Here is a 25437-nt window from a genome sequence, read left to right on the forward strand (position 1 = left end):
AAATAATTTTGATAGAAATAGGCCTATCCATTATTATAGATGGAGACCTCAACCCTCTCTATCACTAATTGATAGATCATGCAGGCAGATAACCTGTAAGAATATAGTTGATCTGAACAACATCATAAATCAACTGGACCTAACTGACAATTATAGAATTTTTCATCAAACAGGAGAAATACACATTCTTCTCAAGGTCACATGGAATAGTTACCAATGTAGACTCTATTGTGGGCCATAAAACACACCTGAACAAATGCAAACTATGCCATCAGACTGTAATGGAATTAAGCAGCAAGTCAATTACAGAAATACAGCTGGTTGCTATATGGAACTCTATGTACTATTGCTCAATTATTCTGTAAATCTAAAACCGTACTAAAAAAAAGTCTATTAATTACTTTCTAAAAGATACCATTAAGAAAATGAAAAGTTAAGAGGTGCCTGGGTAGCTCAGTTGCTTAAGCGTCTCACTCTTGATTTTGGCTCAGGTCAAGCCTCTGAGACCAAGTCGTGCTTCAGACTTTATTCTGATAATATGGAACCTGCTTAGGATTCTCTCTCTCCCTCTCTCTCTCTCTCTGCTCCTCCCCTGCTTGCATGCATTCATTCTCTCTCTCTCTCTTTCAGTCTCTCTCTCTCTGTTAAAATAAATAAATAAAAGAAAATGAAGAGATACAAAACATACTGAGAGAAATATTTTTAAGTCATATATCTGGCAAAGGATTTATATCCAGAATACATAAGGAATCTTACCACTCAACATTAAGAAGAGAAACAGCACAACCAAAATATGGGGAAAAATTTTGAGTAGATATTTCACCAAAGAAAATATATGAGTTGCTAATAAGTATATGAAAATGTGCTCAATATTATTAACCATTAGGGAATTAACAATTAAATCTATAATGAAATTTGACTTCACACTCACTAGAATTTGCCTTCTAAGCAAAAATTCAGACAATAACATATAGTGACAAAGATGTGGAGTAAATGGAACTCTATACATTACTGATTAGGTTGTAAATGCAAACATTTTGCATTTACAGTGCACACACTTTGGAAATTCATTTGTTTCTTAAAAATTCAAGAAAAAACTATATTCTATTCCATTTCTAGGTATCTACTTAAAAGAAATTAAAACATATGTCCACACAACGCTGTTTATGCAAATATTCGTAGCATCACTATTCATAATGGCCAAAAAGTAGAAAAATCCAAAAGGTATCAACTGGTGAATGGATAAAGAAAATGCAGTATAATTGTACAATGGATCTTATTTCAGCAATAAAAAGAAACAAACTACTGATAGGTATTAAAACATGTATGAGCCCCAAAATCATTACACTATGTGAAGGAAGTGCATGCAAAATACTACATATTATATGATGAACTTATATATGATTTACAAAAAGACAAACCTATACAGATAAGAACTAGGTTAGTGTCTGTCTGGGCTGAGGTTGAGAACAGATTAACTGTACAAAAGGCATGGGGATCTTAGTAGAGAGATGGAAATGTTCTAATACTGGACTGTGTTAATGGCTGTACAACTCAATAAATTTCATGAATAATTGAAATACACACTTAAAAATGTGTGACTGTATGGTATGCAAATTATACCTCAATAAAGTTGTTTCTTAAAAACTATCATAATTTGTAATAAATAAATTAGCTGTAATGTACATGTTTAATCATTTTAGTTTTTAAAAAAATTTTTTAATCTTTATTTATTTTTGAGACAGAGAGAGACAGAGCATGAATGGGGGAGGGTCAGAGAGAGAGGGAGACACAGAATCCGAAACAGCCTCCAGGTTCTGAGCTGTCAGCACAGAGCCCGTTGAGGGGCTCGAACTCACGGACTGCGAGATCATGACCTGAGCCGAAGTCGGACACTTAACTGGCTGAACTACCCAGGCATCTTATTCATTTTAGTTTTTAAGAGAACATGAGCCTTATCTGTTTACAAGTAAATGGACAAAAATTAACTTAAACTTTCCCCCCTGTACTTTATCTGAGAACAACAATGTAATTGTCCTCATTAATTAGCATCAAAATTGGGGTCCGTATTAGACATTTATCTTTATTTCTGCATCTTCACTTAATCACAAAGTCGTATGGATTTCTCATTTTGATATTCTGTTGACTTCTTTTTCTCAACTATTTCTGTCACTGGCTTCATTGAGGTCCCTATTTTATCATACTTTCATTATTTTTAAAATGTCCTTATTTGGTAGTTTCTAGATTTTTGAATTTCATAGAGTAGAAAACAAATTAAAAAAAAAAAGATATGGGGATAAAACTGCCAACCATTAATTTTGCCAAATAAGGCCACTAAAATGAAATTTTACCTTAAAAACTACCATCCACTTTATTTTATTTTATAAATCTTAAGTTACACTGACTAATCTTTGATTAAAGACAACTCCCATAAGATGCAGATGCCAATTATTTCAAAATATATCCAAAATATGCAGGATATAAGTATGAGAAAGTAACTGTATTAGTATTCTTCAGAGGAAGAAATAGGATATACACATTCATATATAAGGGGATTTATTATGGGGCTTGGCTCATGCGATTATGAAGGCTGAGATACACCATGATAATGCCCTCTGCAGGCTGGAGAATCAGGAAAACTGGTGGTATATCAATCCAACTCTCAAGTACGTGGGGAGCTGAGGATGTAACTTCCACTGGGGAAGTCAGGGGGATGCTGCTGGTCTAAGTCCCAGAGTTGCAAGGGCCAAGATCCAAGAGCTTTGATGTCGGGGGCGAGCAGCAGAAGATGCATTTGCCAACTCAAGAAAGAAATAATTCACACTTCTTTCATCATTTTGTTCTATGTGGGTGGGCCCTCAAGGGATTAGAGAATCCCTGCCCAATCCTCTTTACTTCATCTACTGATTCAATGCTAATCTCTTCTGGGAACATCCTGTCAGACATCCCCAGAAATAATGTTTTACCAGCTCTCTGGGCATGTTGACACATAAAATTAACCATCACAAATTTACCCCTTGTTAATTTGCGACCCATATGCATCACTTTTATACCATACTTAATTGCCAAATAAAGACAATAAGGAGGCCATAATTCTGCCTAATATAACTATCTTACAACAGAAAATACACTTAACCCCTTTCCCAGAAATGGATACATTTATTTTGCTTTTACTCTATGAAATTATGTTTGGATACCTCATTTGGACATTAAATTAAAGCAGCCCACATTAGGGCTGAGTCTCCAGCTTTGTTAGAATCAAGTTGAAGTTATTTTCATATTGCAGTATTAAAATGGAATCAAACACATTTCATGATATTCAACACAAATAAGAATATTCTTGGTGTTTTTAGACAAGCTGAGTAACAATACTTTTCATAGATCCAAAGGTCCCCGTACTTTCTTTCTGTAAGATTGAAGAAGTCTCTTAGCATTGGGGAATCCCTGGAAAGGAACTATAGAGCTCTCCATGCGTAAGATTAATCATACTCTGGTTACTGTTGCTTGGGTGATGACGGTCCACTAAATTTCTCATGGAGACCTTAGCAACAGATGAAATCACACATCAGTTTCCTGCTCAGTTCCACAGTCTTACATCAGTACATGGTTACTGATAAACGAAGGGTTTGCGGATGGATCTCTCCTACCCACTCTCAAAAGTCACACCACAGTCTTTCATCATTTAAATTAGAGAGCCTTACTTAAGCATTGCCCTTTTTAGAAGGTAAATATAACAGAGCAGGAGAAGCAGAAAATCCATTATTAAACAACATACTAAAGGGATTATGTGTTATCTAAGCCAAGGTTTTGCACATTATAGCTCATAGGCCATCTGCCTCAGAATCACCTGGATTGGGAAGAGGGTTGCCAGATCCATGTAAACAAAACAAAACAAAACAAAACAAAACAAAACAAAGGAAAACGAAACAAAACAAATACAGGTTACATTTAGTCCTATTCATTTAAAATTTCCTGAAGAATTTGTCAGAACCTTAATTTTTAAAAGCTCTCCACATGATGTTTATGATCACTTACATGTGAAATACATTGATACTAAAACTGGATTGCACATTAGAGTCACTGGAGTAATTGAAAAAATAAATATAACTAATGTCTATACCCCAGATACCAAGATGTTGAATTAATTTTCCGGATGTCAATTCCAGGCATCAGTATTTTAAAGAACTCTTGAGGTGATACTATTGTGAGGGCAGCTAAGAACTGTAGGTGTAAAATTTGAAAATTGATGTTCACAGCAGTGCCACTAATTCCTACTGCTTACATCTGGTGTATTTCACTCATCTACATTACTCACACAGCCTTTAAAGGTAAGTGAGTCTACAGCCTGTGAATATTGAACACTCTGTGCACTACAAAGTGTAACTTCTTGGAAGTAGAAGCTCCAAGACTAAAATCTAGACTGAGGCCAGGTTAGAGACAGACCATTCATCTTGGTGCAGGTGGACGCAGATTTTTGAAGGGACTCAGATTGGGACCTGCAAACAGGTAGTAGCTGCTTATGAGACTTTTGAAGGGAAAGGAATTGCCAGTGACAAAAAAAAAAAAAAAAGACAATAAAACTAGGAAAGTGAAACAAACAAACAAAAAACAACAAAAAACAATTTATAATTTTGGGTAGGTCTCACTCTTGATAAGAAAAGTAGACCAGAATGTTGTTTTGGGGAGCCTTGGCACAATATGCAGAACTTTTCAGCTTTGTCTCCAGTGGGAACATTTTGCTTGTTTGTTTGGTAGGCTTAATGAAGCCCTGTTCTTTGTCCTTGTAGATACTTTGGCCACCTCATTACAAGAATGGTTTGCTCAAGGCACACATATGTCAGTACAGAGGCAGGAATAAGGCAACTGAATTCCTCCTAATATAAGAGCTTAAAGCAGTACCTTGAAGGATCAAGCCTGAGCATTACTCGTAAGTGTGCTGCTTCCGAGATTCTTTTCCTTCTTTTTTAAAAAATTCATATATATCATTAAGATATAACCCAGTATTTTTTTTATTTTTAACATTTATTTTTATTTATTTTCTACAGACAGAGAGAGACAGAGCACAAGCAGGAGCAGGCTCCAGGCTCTGAGTTGTCAGCACAGAGCCTGATGTGGGGCTCGAACCCATGAACCACGAGATCATGACCTAAGCTGAAGTCAAACACTCAACCGACTGAGCTGCTCAGGCATCCCAAGATATAACCCAGTTTTAAGTGTACAGTCTAATGATTTGGTATATGCCTGTGTGGCAAAATTATTTTTTTGGTAGTTTTAAGAAAATACATCAAGAAATAAAAACACACTCCTATGTGTTAGGACCATTAATCCTATGGTCTCATAACTTAATTGGACACAGATATCTAAAAACCTGAACTACAACCTTAATTGAAACCAAACTCCTTAGAGCATGGGAATCCAGGATCTCTCACATTTAAGTCCCAAATTATCCTTTTAGGCATAGATCCCACCACTGTCTGCACTCTATTCTCTAGTAATTTTATTCCGATGGTTTCTTGTTTCTGCACGTTTGCTCACACTGTTAGAGACCTGTATTCATCAAAAGTTTCCTTCCAGCCCAAAGCCTCCCTACCTTCTTCTTCCTTTGGAAGAATTTCATTTTTACTTCTCATTAGTTTTATTATGTTCTAAATTGGTACATGTTTAAATATGAGAGTTGAAGGCAAAATTGTTGAGAAACTCATCTTTCTAAATTCACATTAGTGGCCAATAGAAGAAAAAGAGATAGACTTGGTTAACTTATGTGTCTCTTCTGCTTTATTTCCTTTCAGTAGCCGGATCTCTTTTCAATCATGAATAGTTTCAGCAATACTTTTCATTCTGTCACCTAGATTAAAGCCTAACTTTGAATCTACTCAACACAATTGTCATTTGCTGTTTCTCAAATCCAGGCGTTATAGGTCTGTAAGTGTGCCAAAGTCCCAGAATTAAAATTTCATTAATTATGAGTAAAAAAAACACCCATAGCACAAAATTACATATTTGCTATTATCATCTGAAGGTTAAGAATCTATCTTCTTGGGGCCCTTGGGTGGCTCAGTTGGTTAAGCATCTGACCCTTGATTTCGGCTTATGTCATGATCTCAGAGTAAATGAGATTGAGCCCCACCTCGTGCTCCATGCTGAGCATGGAGCCTGAGATTCTCTCTCTCTCTCTCTCTCTCTTTCTTTCTCTTTCCATCTGCTCTTCTCCCCTACTCATGCTTTCTCTCTCTCTCTCTCTCTCTATATATATATATATATATGTATATATATCACTCTGTGATATATATAGAGTAAATAAATAAGCTTTAAAAAAAAGGAATCTCTCTTCCTTCAATGTAATGTCTTTGTAATGCTGGGTTCATTTGTTTTACAGGCAGAATACTATTGAATCACATCCTCGGGTTTTTTTGTTTGTTTGTTTTAAAGATTTTAACAGCTTTTTGTCATGTGGTCATGGGAATGGGCATGTTCTGGAGCCTGTGGTCATCCCCTTAGTTCCCCTTACTTCCCCTTACTTACATAGTACTCCTGAGAGTCTATTACATTTCCTAACAGAATACCTACACTTCACTGACATCCAAAGGACATCTGCTTTTTCACATTTTAAAGTACAATGTTTAGGGGTGCCTGGGTGGCTCAGTCAGTTAAGCGTCTGACTTTGGCTCAGGTCATGATCTTGCAGTTTGTGAGTTCGAGCCTCGCATTGGGCTCTGTGCTGACAGCTCAGAGCCTGGAGCCTGCTTCGGATTTTGTGTCTCCATGTCTCTCTGCCCCTCCCCCACTTGTGCTCTGTCTCTCTATATCAAAAATAAATAAAATGTAAAAAAAAATTAAAAATAATAAAAAAAGTACAACATTTAGACAGTAGATATTACATAGAAATAGAAAGCTTCATGGTGGCATGAACTAGAACTGTTAAAATGTCTATTTCATGTTGAATACATGAAAACCACTTTAACTTATTCTTACACTTAGAGGATTGCACTCAGTAGTGTTCAGATTTTCTTCCTTTGTTGTCCCAATTTGAGAGCTCTCATTGCTTCCAGTAAAGGTTTGTTGAGGCTAGAGAAAAGGAGAGAGAGAAGTAGGTTCAACAAATAGATCCATGTGACTATTATAAAATATGATAAAATGGCAACACCACACTCAAGGAAAAAGAATAAAATGGAAATCTGTATATATCTCAGACCTTAAACATTGTAAGCAAATAAAATAAGTTCAATTTTGTATTAGTGAGGTCCAATGGTATGATTTTCCCACTGGAAATATTTATTTCTTGAATATTAAGTTTTTATTTTAAGGTTAATAGTTCCACAAAAATCAGGAATCCTCTCTTTTCTTATATTTTAACTCCAAGTATATCTGAGAAGTATAAGTACACACATCATATTCTCAATAAGAAAGAAAATGCTCCATAACAGCTCACTGTATAGAGCATTGCATTTACGTCAATGCTTTACTAATTAATTAAGCACTGCTTCATATCTCTGGAAACCTTAAATACGATTTTAAAATTCATCTCTTTAGGAACACTAAAAATTTTTTTAAAGCCAGTTTTTCAGGCTTTTAAATACCCAGGGAAGGGTATTCATAATTAATATATGTAAATATCCCTATAGGTTGGTCTGAGATTTTTCCACTGAAAGTGCATTTCTTGGGCAAAGCTGATTTGAATATGCTGTTAGGCTCATAAATCTACAAGGGTACTATTGTAGGATAGACAAAAACTAAACTCAGTGAATGCTAACTGGCTTGGATCTGAAACTGTGATCTCAGTGGATCACAGAGGAAAAAGAAAAGAGGGTTCTAAGCTTTGGGGACCCAGGAAGATAAAGACAAAGATATGGTCTGATCAAAGTGCCCAAGAACCCACTCAGATTTTCTCTTTGCTACTCTCTGCACAACACTGCCATGGTTTTCCATAGGCAGTTTCATTCCTTAGCAGGGGAACTTTCTTACAAAAGTAATACTTTAATAATACAAAAATATTTAATAAAACTAGTAGAATTTGTATTTTGTATTTTAAAATACAAAAAATATTTAATAAAACTAGTAGAATATCAAACACAAAAAATCAAAACTAGTAGTACATTAGAGAAACAACAGAAAATAAAGCACCTTTGTTGACTAAAATAGTCCCTATATTAAGTTACCCAAATGCTGGGCTTTACATGTAACGGTAAAAACAAGCAAACAAACAAACAACAGATAAATAAAGTAAGTAAATGAAATTCTTATTTCTTTATACTTAAAGGAATTGAATTTCACTGTAAGAGATCCAGAAGACAAGTATTTCCCCTCTCTTAGTCCACCTTTCTCTCCTCTTCTTCCTTATTTAAGACCCCTATCTTCCTTATCTCCCCTCTATACCCTACTTAAGATAAGAAATTTAAACAGGTAAACAAAATGTCTTTGAATAAGCCAGTACTCTGTGTTAGATGTTTTTGGTGGATAGAAAGATGAAAAGGTATTGTTTCTGTCTTCACAGAATTTACACAAAGATTAATAAAAGAGGGCACAAGCCCTGAGTGATTAAGGGAAGAATGAAGGAGAACATTCCAGGTGAAGGGAACGGTACAAGCAAAGATATGTAGGAAGAAGACTCAGCTGTTGCTCTGTTGCTTTATAGGGTAGCAGTAGAGTGAGCACAAGAAAAATGCTACAAGTAGCAAGGAAATTCCAAAACTGAGCAGCAAAGTATGTATTTCAGTTTAGTAGCCAAATGAAAGTTCATTTGATATTTTAAAGCAAGCATATAAAATGGCCAGAGCTCTGTGAGCATGGTGCAGCAGCAGCATAAAGGCAAAAATGGAAGAGAACATAGGGTGTGGAAACCAAGAAAGAAACGATAGATATCGATCAAGTAGATGGTAACAGATGCCAAACTGAAGTGCACTGGCTATCGAAAAGAGATTGCTCTTTGTCGAGAGCAATGATTAGAACCTACAGAATTGAAAAATTCTACAGAAATAGAGAAACGTGGTGAAAAAGTAGGTTTGTAGCAAGGAGGGTTTAAAGCACGTGTGACCCTTAAATAGATAGGTGCTATTCAGTAACAATGTTAAAAATGTTAACATGAATCAAAAGAGCCATTTAATCTAGCTAAAACCTACTGGACTTTTTGTAACCTACAGATTACAGACAGTTTGAAGAAATGGGTTAAAAAGTACAGGGGGAATAAATAAATACGAATAGTGAAGGAGAGTCTCCTCTGGCTTTCGCAGCAGAAACCACAACTGCAAAAAGATAGAGTAAATCCCACTAACAGGCAAGGAGAAATTTTAGCATATTTTGTTTCTGTTGAACAATCAAATCATTGAATGAACAGTCCCAACATACCTTTGAAAATTTATTTACTGCATAACAGCATTAAAGGAAATTGAAGTATAAAACTCATCCATCATCCTAGCAATAACTACTTTTACTTCTCAATGTTGCCTTCCAGTCTTTGTCCATATCCACACGAGTATTTTATATAGTCACGATTATAGTGCCCGTGACATATTTAATTCTGTTTTTACACAGATGGTATATATGCTTTATCTCCTAAACATAAATATAAGGATATAACTCTCCTTTACATGTCTAAATAATGTTTCATATAATGAACTTGTAAAAATGTATATTACAGTTAAGGATATTGGTGGTTCTGGATTTTAGCTTATAATATTGTGATAATATCAATCTTCTTGGTACCAGTCTGCAAGACAGCTCATATCATATCAGTCATTGGTTTAAACGTCTGTCTCTCTTCGTAGGTTGGGAACCCATGAAGGGAAGATATCATGCTTTATTCATTATTGCATCCTTTGAAGCTAGTACACATTTTGCACTCATTAAGTTCTGTTGTTCTTTTCATTACTAATTTAAGATACATTTCTTAGGACAAAAAATAAAATAAGAATTAAAGATCGGTACTAAATCAAGAGGAATAGAGATATTTATGCTTAGAGAAATCTTTCCAAAATGTGACAATCTTAATTACTTCTTGCAGCATGAGTGAACATTTATTGTGCATCCATTCTGTGACAGTGGTGTATTTGGAACTGAGATCAAACATTAAAACCGTAGTTCTTGATCTCAAAGAGCTACCATTAGCTCCTCATTAACTGTTCATCATGTCTTCTACCTTCCTAATAGCTCCTGATTTCATTCTGGGGGGTTACCTTTCATGGGATGGTGTTTCCAAGGAATTATTTTATATATCAAGTTCCCTGATCTATCAAGATGTTGGCACATGACCCAAGTGAGGTCATGAAATCTCCATTCTTAGAATTTAATATTGATTAAATTAAGAGGAGGCTATAAATGGTTATGTACATTCTTTCCAATAGGGTGCTTTGCCCAAGTTGTTTCTACAATAAGACCCATTTTATGGTTCATACTCCCAGTCTTCTGAAGCAGCCTTTGTTTCTGCCCATCCCCAGATATGTTACCACTGTCATTTCCTTGGTATTAGGAGCTCCTGAGGTTCTACCAATAAAGCCCCTTTATTTAATTTGGTAAGGGTCAGTGCTGGCTGCATGTAATCACAGAGGCCCGGATGAAACAGGAGTCAAATCAATAAAATAAAATTGACAGCATAACATAAGGGTTTAGGTAGAGGTTTTGCATGGAAACTAACAGGATGGAAAGCTAACCCAGCTAGAGAAGCTCAGAAGAATAATACCAGGCCCACCAATGATGGAGATTACATTTTAGGGTAGATGTTCAATATCCTCTTAAAAATATAAATATGTAGTGTATTAATAAATTATAATGTTTAATATTTTCTCATTGAAGTACTGTACATTTGTGAAAATGCTCCCAGATTTTGGTGGTAAGGCTGAGACAAGGAATATATCCAAAATAAAAGGTTTTATCTATCTATCAATCATCTATCTGTGTTTGTGGGCTTTTGCTAGTTTGGATAGATGATAGAAAGGTCTTCATTAATTATTAAAGTCACAAAAAGTTGAGGGAAAGGAATGACAGTGAAACTTTTCTCTTCCATACGTTTGCGAGGGATACCCTTGTTTCCACATATTAATAAATCAGGCTATCATGGGGCGCCTGGGTGGCTCAGTTGGTTAAGCAGCCAACTTCAGCTCAGGTCATGATCTTAGAGCTCATGAGTTCAAGCCCTGCATCGAGATCTCTGCTGTCAGTGCAGAGCCAGCTTTGGGCCCTCTCCCTCCCTCTCTCTCTACCCCTCCCCTGCTTGCATGCACTCTCTTTCTCTCTCTCAAAAATAAAAAAAAATATTTTAAAAATTAAAAATACATAAAAAAATTGGGGTGTCTGGTTTGGCCACTTCTTTATCAATACTAAAGTTATCTCAATTTTGCTACAGGGAAAGACTTGTATATTGTGTATATTAATTACTTTTAACAACTGGAGGAAATGATACATTGCTTCAACAGTGTGAGTAACAAAGTATAAAAAGTTAAAATGCTTTAAATACAAAAATGTAGTATTTAATTGATGAACTGCTTACATTTAAACATAATAACATGCATTCCTTAAAATAGGCTTTTGATGTCAGTGAGATGCTCCTGGTGGAAAGAAGCCTTGTTGAGTCTCATGAATTAATACAGAATGGGAACTGACTTTCAGGGAAGATAATGTGTTTTTGGAGTTAAAAAATGAGGACTCAGATTCTGGACTAGCACACAAATAAATTGAGGACTTGGAAAACTTATATAATATTGAAGGGTCTCTGTACTCCATTGCCTTGCTAAATTAAGTCAAGAACACCTAAAGTGAAGTATGTTTTTCCTTTTGGTTGTTGTCATTTTTTTTTTACTTTGTATTTTTAGAGCAATTTTAGGTTCACAACAAAATTGAGAGGTACAGAGATATTTTCACATAGTCCCTGTCACACACATGCGGAGCCCTCCCCATTATCAACATCACATGCCAGAGTGATACAAATGTTATGAAAGATAAACCTGCAGCACATCATAATCATCTAGTGTCCATAGTTTTCATTAGGGTTCACTCTTTAGTTTGGACTAATGTATAATAACATATATCCCTCATTACATTATCAGAGTATTTTTCATGGATCTAAAAATTCTCTGTGTTCTGCCTATTCATCCCTACCTTCCTCAACCCTGGAAACCACTGTCCTTTTAATATTTTCCATAGTTTTGCCTTTTCCAGAATGTCCTATAGTTGAAATCATACACTATGTATCTATTTCAGATTGGCTTCTTTCATTTAGTAATATGCATTTATGTTTCCTCCATGTCTTTTCATGGCTTAATAGCTCATTTATTTTTGGTGTGGATTCATATTCCATTGCCTGGATTTACCACAGTCTAGGACCAGATGACTTCAGTGGTGATTTCTAGCAAAAACTTAATGAATAATTAATACAGATCCTACTCAAACTCTTGCTAAAAACAGAAAAGTGAATGCTTGCAAACTCATTTCATGAGGCCAACATCACCCTAATACCAAAGTCAGACAAATACGCTGCAAGAAAAAGAAAGTTGCAGGACAATATCCCTGATAAACGTAGATGCAAAAATTCTCAACAAAATATTACAAATCAAATTCAAAACTACATTAAAAAGATCCTATACCATCACTAAGTGGGATTTATTCTATTGATGAAGGACGCTTCAATATCTGCAAATCGTCAGTGTGGTTCATCACATTAACAACATGAAAGATAAAACCATAGAATCTTCTCAATAGATTCAGAAAAAGCATTTGTTACAATTCAACATCCATTTACTCTCAACAAAATGGGTATAGAGGAAACATACTTAAACACAATGAAGGTCATATATGACAGGCCCACAGCTAATACAGTCAATGGTGAAAACCTAAAAGCTTTTCCTCTAAGATTAGGAACAAGACAAGACTATCCATGCTTGTCATTTTTATTCACCATAGTATTGGAAATTCTAGCCAGAGCAAGTAGGCAAGAAAGAATAAATAAAGATGTCCAAATGGAAAAAAAGAAGTAAACTTGCTGCTTTTCACACATGACATATTATATATAGAAAACCCTAAAGACTACTCCAAAAACCTGTTAGAACTAATAAATGAATCCATTAAAGGTGTAGTATATAAAAGCAATACACAAAAATCTATTGTGTTTCTATATACTAATAATAAATTATCAGAAAGAGAAATTAAGAAAATAATCTGTTACAATAGCATTAAAAAGTATAAAACTCCTAGGAATAAACTTAAACAAGGAGATGAAAGACCTGTGCACTGAAAACTGCAAGACATTAATTAAATAATTGCAGAAAGCACAAATACATGGAGAAATATTCCATGCTCATGAACTGGAAGAATTAATATTGTTAAAATGCCCATGCTACTACCCAAAGAAATCTAAAGATCCAGTGCAATCCTTAACAAAATTCTAATGAAATTTTTCACAGAAATAGGTCAAATAATCCTAAAATTCATGTGGAATCACAAAAGACCCCATATAGCCAAAGCAATCTTGAGAAAGAACAAAGGTGAAGGCATCAGGCTTCCCAATTTCAAACTAAAGAACTACAGTAATCCAAAACGTATGGTATTGGTATAAAAACAGAGACATATGGATCAATGGAATAGAACAGAGAGCTCAGAAAAATACCTCACATATATGTTCAATTAATTTATGATACAAATACCAAGAATATACAATGAAGAAAAGACAATCTCTTCAATAAATGGTGGTGGGAAAATTAGACAGCCACATGCAAAAGAATGAAACTGGACTGTTATCTTATACCATGCACAAAAATTAACTCAAAATGGATTAAAATCTTGAATGTTAAGACATGAGACTATAAAATTCCTAGAAGAAAATGTAGGTGGTAAGCTCCTTGACATAGGTCTTGGAGATGATCGGACATGAAAAGCAAAGGCAACACTAGCAAAATTAAATAAGTGAGATTACATCAAACTAAAAAGCTTCTTCACAGCAAAGGGAACCATTACCAAAATGAAAAGGCAATACACTGAATGGGAAAAATATATATTTTTGAAATCATACATCTGATAAGGGATAAATAACCAAAATACACAAAGCAGCTCATACAAGTCAATAGTAAATAAATAAACAAAAATAAATAACAAAACAAAAAACCATACAATTAAAAAATGAAAATATCTGAATAGACATTTTTTTTTCAAAGAAGACATACAGATGGCCAACAGTACTTGAAAAGATGTTCAACATCACTAATCATCAGGGAAATGCAAATTAAAAGCACAATAAGCTATCACCTCATACCTCTTAGAATGGCTATTATGAAAATGGTAAGAAATAGCAACTGTTGGTGAGGATGTAGAGAAAAGGGGATTCCCTTGCACTGTTGGTAGGAATGTAAGTTGGTGTAGTCATTAGGAAAAACAGTACGGATTTTTCTCAAAAAACTTAAAAATAGAACTATTATATGATCCAGCAATTCTACTTTTGGGTATTTTCTGAAGAAAACAAAAACACTAACTTGAAAAGATATATGCACCCCCATGTTCATTGCAGCATTATTTACAATACCAAGGCATAGAAACAATCATGTGTCCATCTATGGACGAATGGATAAAGAAATATACACACACACACAGACACACACAATATTATTCAGCCATAAATAAAATGAAATTTTGTTACTTGTAACAACATGGTTGGACCTTGGGAATATTAAGTAAAATACGTCACACAGAAAATGACAAATACTATGATCTCATTAAAAACAAAAAAAGCAAAAACCAAGAAACAAGCTCAAAAATATAGAGAACCTATTCGTGATTGCCTGAGGTAGCGACTGGGTGGTGGGAGAAATGGGTGAAGGAGGTTAAAAGGTATACATTTTCAGTTATAAAATAAGTAAGTTATGAGGATTTAATGTACATAATGGTGGCTATTGTTAATAATACTATAATGCATAATTTGTAAGTTGCTAAGAGAGTAGATCTTCAAAGTTCTCATCCTAAGAAAAAATAATTTTATAATGATGTACGGTGATGGACTTCAACTAGAAATTATTGTGATGATCCTTTTGCAATATATACAAATATCAAATCATTATGTTGTATACCTGAAACTAATATAATGTTATACATCAATTATATCTCAATAAAAAAATGAAAAAATCCAAAGGGGAATGGGTAAAAGGAGAAATCTGGATAGTGGCATATCACTGAAATTATATTTATTTTGTAATCATAATCTTTAATGTTGTGAATTTTTGAATTACAGGTTGAAAATAAACTTTCCTTAGGAAAAAAAAAATAACAGATTGTGTACTTAGTAGGTTATATGGTGTACAATAGTGGGCCCACAAAAATATATATATGTCCTATGATAAAAGAGTAAATGTTATTTTATATGGCAAAGGATGTGATGAAATTAAGGTCTTTGAGAAGAGGAAATTATTCAGAGTCTTGTTCAATCAGGCTGCCATAACAAAATACCACAGACTGGGTGGCTTAAATAACAGAACATTTATTTTATCACAGTTCCTGAGTCTGAAAATTCCCAGATCAATACCTAGCAGGGTTTGCTGTTGGTGAAGGTTTTCTTCTTTACTTGGACACTGATGCCTTCTAAGTTGTTCTCACATGGCAGAGAGAGAGAGAGAGAGAGAGAGCAAGCTCTCTGGTATCTCTTCTTATAATTCTACCAGATTAAGGCTGTAACCTTATGACCTTAATTACTTAATAACTTCCTTAAGGGCGCCTTCTCCAAATATAGTTAAAGCTCCAACATGGGAGTTTTAGGGGGGTACAATTCAGTCTGTACCACCCTGGATTATACGGATGGGCCCTAAATACCCTCCTGAGTGCCCATATAAGACAGAGGGAGATTTCATAAAGACACACAGAACACAAGGTAATGGCAGATGAGAATAGAGGCAAGAAGGATACAGTCACGAGCCTCGGAATGTTCACAAAGGCACCAGAAGTTGAGAATGTTCACAAAGGCACCAGAAATTGAAGGAGGCAGCAAGCACATTTTCCCCTAAAACTCCCAGAGAGAGTATAGTACTGCCAGATTCAGACTTCTAGTCTCCAAACATGTGACAGAATAAATTTCTGTTATTTTAAGCTATCATCTTTCTGGTAACTACAGGAAACTAAACAACTACCCCTTCCAGTAATTTAGAAATGTCTTACTCATTTTCCTAGCACTTGAATATGTTCCATCATTCTATAGAAGGCAAAATAATTTTAAACGTCCTCAATAGTATATCCAAGGTTTTCTTGTCTTTTCTGAGGAAAAATCCCAAAGCTCAAACCTTTCAGATAGTACCGAGAACCCATCTTAAACATGAAAATTTCTATTAGAGAAACTGTTTTTTTTTTTAATAAATAAAATGAGAATCCCTGACAGTATACTTGTCAAGAAAGAATTCCAGAATAAATGGCAAATCTTAGTCATTTCTATATTCTGTTGGAGAAACCATAGCATATATATTACATATGTGGCTTTTCTCTAATTTAACTTGATTTTTATGTAGTGTGTACATATTTTTTTAACATAGCACATGAGGAAACTGTAATAGGTGATATGTGAAGTTCTTTCCTTAGCAGTGGAAGTTTCCAGAAAAATAATCAGGGAGTGTGAAGGTGAATGACATGGAAAAACAACTTTGATTCTGGGCTCACAAATAGTATCATCATGGTGATGATAAATTATGTATATGTGTATATACATATATAAATTATGTATATATATATATACACATATACATATATATAAAACTATATATAATATTTATATCACAATATATTTCTTTCAACTAGTAAGCACTTTATTTTTTTAATGTGTATTTATTTTTGACAGAGAGAGAGAGAGACAGCATGAGCGGGGGAGGGGCAGAGAGAGAGGGAGACACAGAATCTGAAGCAGGATCCAGACTCTGAGCTGTCAGCACAGAGCCTGATACAGGGCTCGAACTCACAGACCACGAGATCATGACCTCAGCCAAAGTCAGACGCTCAAGTGACTGAGCCACCCAGACGCAGCAGTAAGCACTTTAATATAACACTTAATGGTCTTAAGATAAAATGGGATAGATTTCATTTCTAACCAATATTCAGTAACAGTGTTTATATTTACTTTCCTACCTGAAAAAACGGGGTGGGGGGGACTGGAAAAAAGAGGAAACAATGGTATGAAGAAAACTGACAGCAGATAACGAGGGGCAGTGGTACCTTAAAGACAAGACACAATTGAAATGCACAGGGCCTGTATCATGGGCAACTACAGACCAAGAGAAGGGTATTGAAGAACTGAAGCAGAAATGATGGGCACCAAGACTAATACTGTTAGGAATGAATTCTGCCAAAGCCTACACATGCAGTGGCCTCTCAAGACCAAACCATGGCCCCTATCTTTCCTGTGATGAGGACGATGAAGATGAGTGAAGAGACTGGAATTGCTTTGTTGACCTAATTTAGTTCCCAGGGTCTTAACAGAAAAATGAGATCATGAACTTTGTAAAGGCAAAGACAATGCCTCTTTTATCTCCACAACTCTTCACAAATAGCATCAAGATGGACAAAGAATAGAAACATCACAGAACTCTTCATCTTGTAACTCACCTGAACTCTGTGAGGCAGCTATTATTAGCTCCATCTTCTAGGCAAGGAAACAGACTTTGAGAGGTTCACTGAGTCACCCACATCAAACAGCTTTGGGATGACAGAACTAGTGATTAACCCAAGCTGTCATATTCCCATTTCTTTGTATCTCCAACTCCATCTTAATACCTCCCTACTAGAGATAATGGTTGACAGGATTCATAACCATTTACTGTATGCCCTCTCTTCAACCTCAAGTTATGTAATGACTTTCCCCAAGCATCTAGTTTCTGTATTATGTGCGATAGATGAAAAGGAGGGGGCCTTTACAGAGTACTCTTTCTGTAGTGTCTAGTTGCTACATTGTACTTTAACTTCATTAAAGCTTGCCTTGGGTTCAAGTAATTGCTCAAAAAAAAAAAAATTAGTGGACATAAAATTACACTCTATTTGAAGAATATAAATACCCGTATATATTTATTAAATTAAATTTGCCAAATACATTATTTTTCTGTATACTCATTAAGTTTGATCTAATAAAAATTTCTGATAGTTTTTATAGGTTGTTGATAAATGAAAGTCATAAGGCAAGGTGGTATGAATGTCATCCACCCATAATTTTCCCAGAACCATCCCTTTTTAAACTTTAGCTCACATATATAAAATGAGGCAAAGACAGTGACCAGAAAAACTGCATGTGGTGATAATTGAAACAATTTTTAGAGAGATGATTCAGAAGTTATAAAAAGAAAAAAAAAAGGTGAAAGAACAAAGCTTCTCCTTGTTCCACCTCCATGTCTATCCTCAAGGTAAAATAATACGCTACAATCCAGATAAAATTTGTCATTAGCTAATATATCATTTTCAGAGTTCAGTTAATGCCCTTCTAGTTCTGTGCTTGCAATTCCACTAAAGTCGTTCTGCTTCTCTACAGCAGAAAACACACATCCTTGTCCTTGGTTACCTCTTATTTCCATTCTTATGGTATTTCCCGAATGACAGCTTTAACTTGAAAGCCCAAACTTCCAGACTTTTATTTCTCTCTAGTTCTTCAGTCTCAGATGGTTTACCAAAGTTAGATGATTGCTAAGAGGGAACACAAACCCTCTTGTGGGATTCTGTATAATAGAGTTATCTCTAAATAAGAGTCAACAAATCATTCCCTAAAAAACTAACAGAGCTGACTGGATTCTTAACAAAAACAAATCTTGGAGTTTGCTCAAATCTCCTTTCAGTCTAAATGTGAGCAGAAGTTTTCTGTGATAAATTCTATAAGTAAGCACTATCCCGATTACCAAAATTATTTAGTTTGCGGTGCCTGGGAGGCTCAGTCAGTTGAGCAATTGACTCTTGATTGCGACTCAGGTCATGATCCCAAGGTCATGGGATTGAGCCCCGAAGCCGGTTTGGAGCTGAGCGTGGAGCCTGCTTAAGATTCTTGTTCTTAGGGCACCTGGGTGGCTCAGCCGTAAGTCACTCCTTTCACAAATAACTTCTAAAGACTGAGGCAGGTATGATAAGGGATTCTAAGGGATTGCTCTGTGGTTCCAAGGGAGCAAAAAAAGATGTAATGACACTTAATAACATTCCCAGGAGAGGAGATATTAAAATAAAGTTATATGGTAATTTTATGATAAATCTGCATGTCAACGTGTTAAACTATGAGGAAGAAAAAAGATGTATCAGAATCCCTATTTTTGCAGAAAAGAAAATTAAAACTCAGATGATGATTAAATCATTGTCCAAAGTCATAATGTTATGAAATTTGGTCCAATACCATTGCATTAATTTCCTAGTACTGCTATAACAAATCACAACACACTGATTGGAGTAAAGCAAGGCAATTTATTATCTTAAAGTTCTGTTGGTCAGATGTTTGACATGGTTTCAATGAATTAAAATCAAGGTTTCAGCAGGACTATGTTATCTTCTGGAGGCTCTAGAGAAGAACACAGTTCTCTTTTTCCAGTTGCGATAGCCTACTCAGGTCCTTTAGCTGTATCTCTCATCCTTTGTCTTCAAACTCCACAGATCTTTATCACCCATGTCTTTCGTAGCCACAACTCCCCATTTTTGCTCTTCTTGCCCACTTTAAAAAAAAAATTTATTTATATATTTTGAGAGACAGAGAGAGAGCAAGCAAGCACAGGGTAGGGACAGAGAGAGAGGAAGAGAGAGAATCCCAAATAGCTTCCACACTGTCAGTGCAGAGCATGACGTGGGGCTCAATATTGCCAGCGGTGAGATCACGACCTAAGTCGAAATCAGGAGTCTGATGCTTAGCTGACTGAGCCGCCCAGGTGCCCTGCTTCTTTGCCCACTTTTAAGGTGTCCTGTTTTACTTTGGGCACACACAAATAATCCAGGTTAGTCTCCCTATTTTAAGATCAGCTAATTGGCAACTTCATTTCTGTCAGCAATCTTAGTTCTCATTTGCCATATAATCTAACAAAATCCACAATCTATTTCTAAATTAAAAAAATATATTATAAATAATTCATACATCTAAGAGGAAATCATAATGTAGCCTTCAAAATGCTATATTTTAAATTTTTGGATGTAGCCAAAGTAAACCCTTTGTAGGAAAATGTATAATTCTAAAATACTTACATCAAAAAAAGAGAAAAGGATAAAACTCTTAAGAAGTCTGAAAATTACCCAAATACAGGAGGAAAATGCTGACAATAAAGAGAGGAGGAAAAATTGTAGAACTAGAAAGCAAAATGAGACTAGAAAACTTAAGCAGAAAAAAATAATTCTTTAAGAAATATTAATATTAATAGACAACTTTGAAGAAATATTAATAGGCACAAATAAACTATTTGGAATGAAAAAGTTGGTATAACTATATCTACAGCAAAATTTTAAAAGACCTAGCAATAAAACCACAAATACTTTAAAGCCAATCTATTATAAACCACATATAAAATTGGCAAATTTCTAGAAAAATATAACTTTGCAAAACTTACTGAAATAAAAATGAGGAAACTAGTAATATAGTGAATTGCAAGTTACTGGAAAAATGTGCACTCTTTAGTAATTATTGAGAAAATCAATGGTACAGATTAACATTTAATTTGCATACCTAAATCACACTAGAATAATTCTATGTAGATTCAGTAATACAGTAAAAATAATCTGTAAAATATTTGGAAGAAATACAGAAGAACAGTTTTACGACTTCAGGGCGGGAAACTTTTTTTTTTAAATAAAAAGAGCAATAAGGACTAATCATAAAATAGATTGATAGGTTGATTTGACTACATGGAAATTTAGTCCTTTTTATTAAAAGACATCAAAAACAAAGTCAAAAAAGAAAAAAGCACACACAGGAATTAAGAATAGTTATTTACAAATAAAAGGAATGATATTCAGATGTATAAAGGATCCCTATAAATAAAAAAGTAATAGACAAAACTTAAGTAAAGAGAAAAGATATAGTCATGCTTCATAATGGGTAAAACAAATTTTGTGTTACATTAGGACAAGATATCTCTATCTCATTAGCAATCAAGACAATGAAAATTGAGACTTAAGGGAGCTATCATTTTATACTAAATCAGCAAAATTTTTGCTTTAAAATAGACAGCTGGGGCATCTGGGTGCCTCAGTCAGTTAAGCATCTGACTTCAGCTCAGATCATGATCTCATGGTCCATGAGTTCAAGCCCCATGCTGAGAGCACAGAGCCTGCTTGGAATTCTCTCTCTCTCCCCCCACCCCTCTCTCTGCCCCTTCCCTGCTTGTGCTCTCTTTCTCTCTCCCTCTCAAAAATAAATAAATAAACATTTAAAAAAAATACACAGCTAATGTCAGTATTCTGATTATGCTCCAATCCTGTTTTTATGTTGGTTGGTGGACTTATGCGTGTTTATTACTATGTACACAATTTAGATGAAAACATAAAATAATTAAATGCTATTCCAGTTAAAAAACAGATCTGTCGACATAGAAATTGTTCATACTTTGTTAAAAAATAGTTCACAAATTGGTATCCACAGTGTCGTAACCTTTTGTGCAAAAATATATAAAAGTTTGCATGATATGTACAAAACAGAGTTTGTGAGAGAAAGTATGTGAGGCATTTTTTTTTTTCCCTAGCTGGGGCTATTATGGGATTGTTTTATGCTGTATGTATGTATGTATGTATGTATGTGTTTCTGCTTTGTTTTTTTCATGAAATAGCATAGACTTTTTCTATAATAAGAAAAAAAAGATAAAGTTATAAAATACTGCATGTAAGAGAAAGATTAATTCTAGTCAAAAATTTTTTTCAGTTATATGATGGAAAAATCAAGGCTAGATATTAGACTCAAGCCCTGTCTTACAGGATTGGAGTTTGATATGAGAAAGATGAATTTGGGAAAAGGAGTCAGATTTCAGCAAAGGTCAAATGAAGACAGTTCTAGAGTGGAGTCTGTGGGAATTAAAAAATAGTACATGAACATGCCCCAAGGAAAAAGTTTCATTAGTGGAAAATATGTTATATCAAGTAGTTGATAGATCTGACTTCCAGACTGAGGAATTTAGACTGTGTCCACTAGGTAATGAAGAACTTAGATGGTATCTAAACAATTTTTTCATATCTCAACAAGCGTTAGACATAATTACTCATAGAATTGGTGCTTGTAACATCAGTCCTTGTTACACAATCCAGTTAACATTTCATATATATTTTAAAAAAGCAACAGCAGCTATGAAGATTGAAAAAGAAAGAAGTCTTCATGGGTATTTTTAAACTTCATTACCAAGTAATATGAAATTAGTAAAAAAAAAAAAATGAAGTCATAATAATCTAAATAATAGCTTCATTATTTATTCAAGAAAAGAATTATTCCAAATCAACTATGAGAAATAGAATATGAGTGTTTCCAAGGTGTTTTGAATATGAAACTTGCTGTACTAAACGGAATGACTAATTACTCTATCAGTAATGTTTATTAATATTTCAAAAGGATGTAAATCCTTATTTATATCAGAAAGAATCATTTAACAGTAATTTGTTCTCCTATACTAATAATTGCCTAGGAATACTTAGAAAATACATTTCTTATGTCCTGTGGTATTGCTGATAATTTTAAGATCCGAGAATAACTCAGTAACCTGTTTGATGTTATATATATGGATGTGTGTGGCCCATATGCTAATGGATTAGAAGAGTTCAGGGATATGTTTGATTAAAACTCAAAACAGGGGCGCCTGGGTGGCTGGCTCCATCGGTTAAGCGTCCGACTTCCACTCAGGTCATGATTCCCCCCGTTTGTGAGTTCGAGCCCCGGGTCAGGCTCTGTACTGACAGCTCAGAGCCTGGAGCCTGCTTCACATTCTGTGTCTCCCAGTCTCTCAGCCCCTCCTCTGCTCATGCTCTGTCTCTCTCTGTCTCTCAATAATAAATAAATGTTAAAAAATAAATAAATAAAACCCCTCAAAACAGTAAGGTTAATTAAAGTGGGAGTAAAGATTTTACTGGTTTAAAAAACTGAAATAACTAAAATAATTTTAAAGATCCTGAGTTTGCTTATTTATCTTTTTCTTTTTGTTGGGGTAGCAGAGATAACATAAAAGTTTCTATTTATAGAGTCCCTTCCATATTCCAGAAAAGTGTAAGTTCATATGTGCTTGTATCTCAGCAACTAATCATGCTACCTTTTATGATTTTTTATTATTTTTAATAAATTTATTTTAAGTTTACTTATTTTGAGAGAGAGAGAGAGAGAGAGAGAGAGAGAGAGAGAGGCTGCACCCAAGCTGGGGAGGGGCAGAGAGAGAGGGAGAGAGACAGAATCCCAAGCAAGCTCTGTGCTGACAGCGCAGAGCCTGATGTGGTGCTCGCACTCACAGACCCTGAGATCAAGACCTGAGCAGAAACCAAGAGTCAGAGGCTTGACATACTGAGCCACCCAGATGCCCCTAATCATTTAAAATGAGGAAACTCAATTCAGCCTTTAAGAAATTTGCCCAGATTCGACAGGTAGAAAAAGCATAGAGCCTACTCAAATATTCACTCTTTAATCACAGTGAATCCTAATATGGGACCATTATAAAATTTAATCGGGGAAAAAAACTGACATTTTAAGTCAATAAGCTTCCTTTGGTTTTGCCTACATTGTTTATATGCCACTACCCAAATAGAGCATTTTGCAATGTGACAATATTCACAATGTAAGCAATATTCACAATGTAACAACAATTCATCTCCAGAGGTCAATGGTTTGTAATTATGAAACTTTAATAAATCAATTCCAGTGCATAGTCTGAATCTTTACTATTAAATTTTCAAATATATTCCCTTTCATCTCATTTTAATAGAAATACAGAGAAGCTAAAAAGGTACTGTTCAGTAGTATTTCCTTAGAAACATAGAATGCCCAGATAACTTTCAAACTCCCAGTCTAAATTCAATGTTGTGACTTTCAAACAATAAACTTTAAAATTGGGCTTCTTAGGGGCGCCTGGGTGGTTCGGTCGGTTAAGTGGTGAGTCTTGATCTCTTTTCAGGTCATGCATGATCTCACAGTTCATGAGTTCAAGTCCTGCATCAGGCTCTGTATTGATGGTGCACAGCCTGCTTGGGATTCTGTCTCTCCTTCTCTCTGCCCCTCCCCCTCTTGTGCTCTCTCTCTCTCTCTCTCTCTCTTTGCCTCTTTCTCAAAATAAATAAATAAACTTAAAATAAAATAGGACTTCTTTTTTTTAAGAGTTAGGGCAAAACAAGGACATTTTTATTTAATTTATCTTTTTTAAATTTACATTCAAGTTAGTTAGCATATAGCACAACAATGATTTCAGGAGTAGATTCCTTAATGCCCCTTACCCATTTAGCCCATACCCCCCTCCCACCACCCTTCCAGTAACCCTCTGTTTGTTCTCTGTATTTAAGAGTCTCTTATGTTTTGTCCCCCTCCCTGTTTTTATATTATTTTAGCTTCCCTTATGTTCATCTGTTTTGTATCTTAAAGTCCTCATATGAGTGAAGTCATATGATTTTTGTCTTTCTCTAACTCTTTCGCTTAGCATAATACCCTCTAGTTCCATCCACATAGTTGCAAATGGCAAGATTTCATTCTTTTTGATTGCCGAGTAATATTCCATTGTGTGTGTGTGTGTGTGTGTGTATATATATATATATATATATATACCACATCTTCTTTATCCATTCATCTATCGATGGACATTTGGGCTCTTTCCATACTTTGGCTACTGTTGATAGTACTGCTATAAACATTGGGGTGCATGTGTCCCTTCGAAACAGCATACCTGTATCCCTTGGATAAACACCTCGTAGTGCAATTGCTGGGTCGTAGGGTAGTTCTTTTTTTAATTTTTTGAGGAATCTGCATACTGCTTTCCATGATGGCTGCACCAGCTTGCATTCCCACCAACAACGCCAAAGAGATCCTCTTTCTCTGCATGCTCGCCAACATCTGTTGTTGCCTGAGTTGTTCATGTTAGCCATTCTGACAGGTGTGAGGTTGTATCTCATTGTGGTTTTGATTTGTATTTCCCTGATGATGAGTGAGGTTGAGCATTTTTTCACATGTCAGTTGGCCATCTGGATGTCTTCTTTGGATAAGTGTCTATTCATGTCTTTTGTCCATTTCTTCACTGGATTATTTGTTTTTTGAGTGTTGAGTTTGATAAGTTCTTTATAGATTTTGGATACCAACCCTTTATCTGATATGTCGTTTGCAAATATCTTCTCCTATTCCGTCAGTTGCCTTTTAGTTTTGCTGAATAAAATGGGACTTCTTAAACTGAGGTCAACTGATATTAAATTATAGGTATTATTTTTTGTGGAGAGAGTCCATTGCTTTTACAACAATAGTAGAGTGAGTCTGCAAAATCTCAAATGACTGAGGACAAGTGATTTAAAGTACATTCCCTTATTTTTGCCCCAACTCAAACTCCT

General features: G+C 35.0%; 1 protein-coding gene across 3 annotated transcripts in view; it reads right to left on the reverse strand.

The window, feature by feature from the left end:
* Positions 1-25437, reverse strand: part of LUZP2 (leucine zipper protein 2) — a 485908-nt gene that overhangs the window by 19603 nt on the left and 440868 nt on the right. For 2 of the 3 annotated variants that reach the window (XM_049649143.1, XM_049649125.1), the window contains exon 10: positions 6973-7065. In XM_049649143.1, coding sequence (XP_049505100.1) covers positions 6973-7065 — 93 coding nt within the window. Of the gene's footprint in view, positions 1-6972; positions 7066-19354; positions 19619-25437 lie in introns of those variants that run through there. The other variant, XM_049649134.1, reaches the window with a different exon arrangement.

This window comes from Panthera uncia, chromosome D1, assembly GCF_023721935.1.
Source record: "Panthera uncia isolate 11264 chromosome D1, Puncia_PCG_1.0, whole genome shotgun sequence".
Classification (NCBI taxonomy): Eukaryota; Metazoa; Chordata; class Mammalia; order Carnivora; family Felidae; genus Panthera; species Panthera uncia.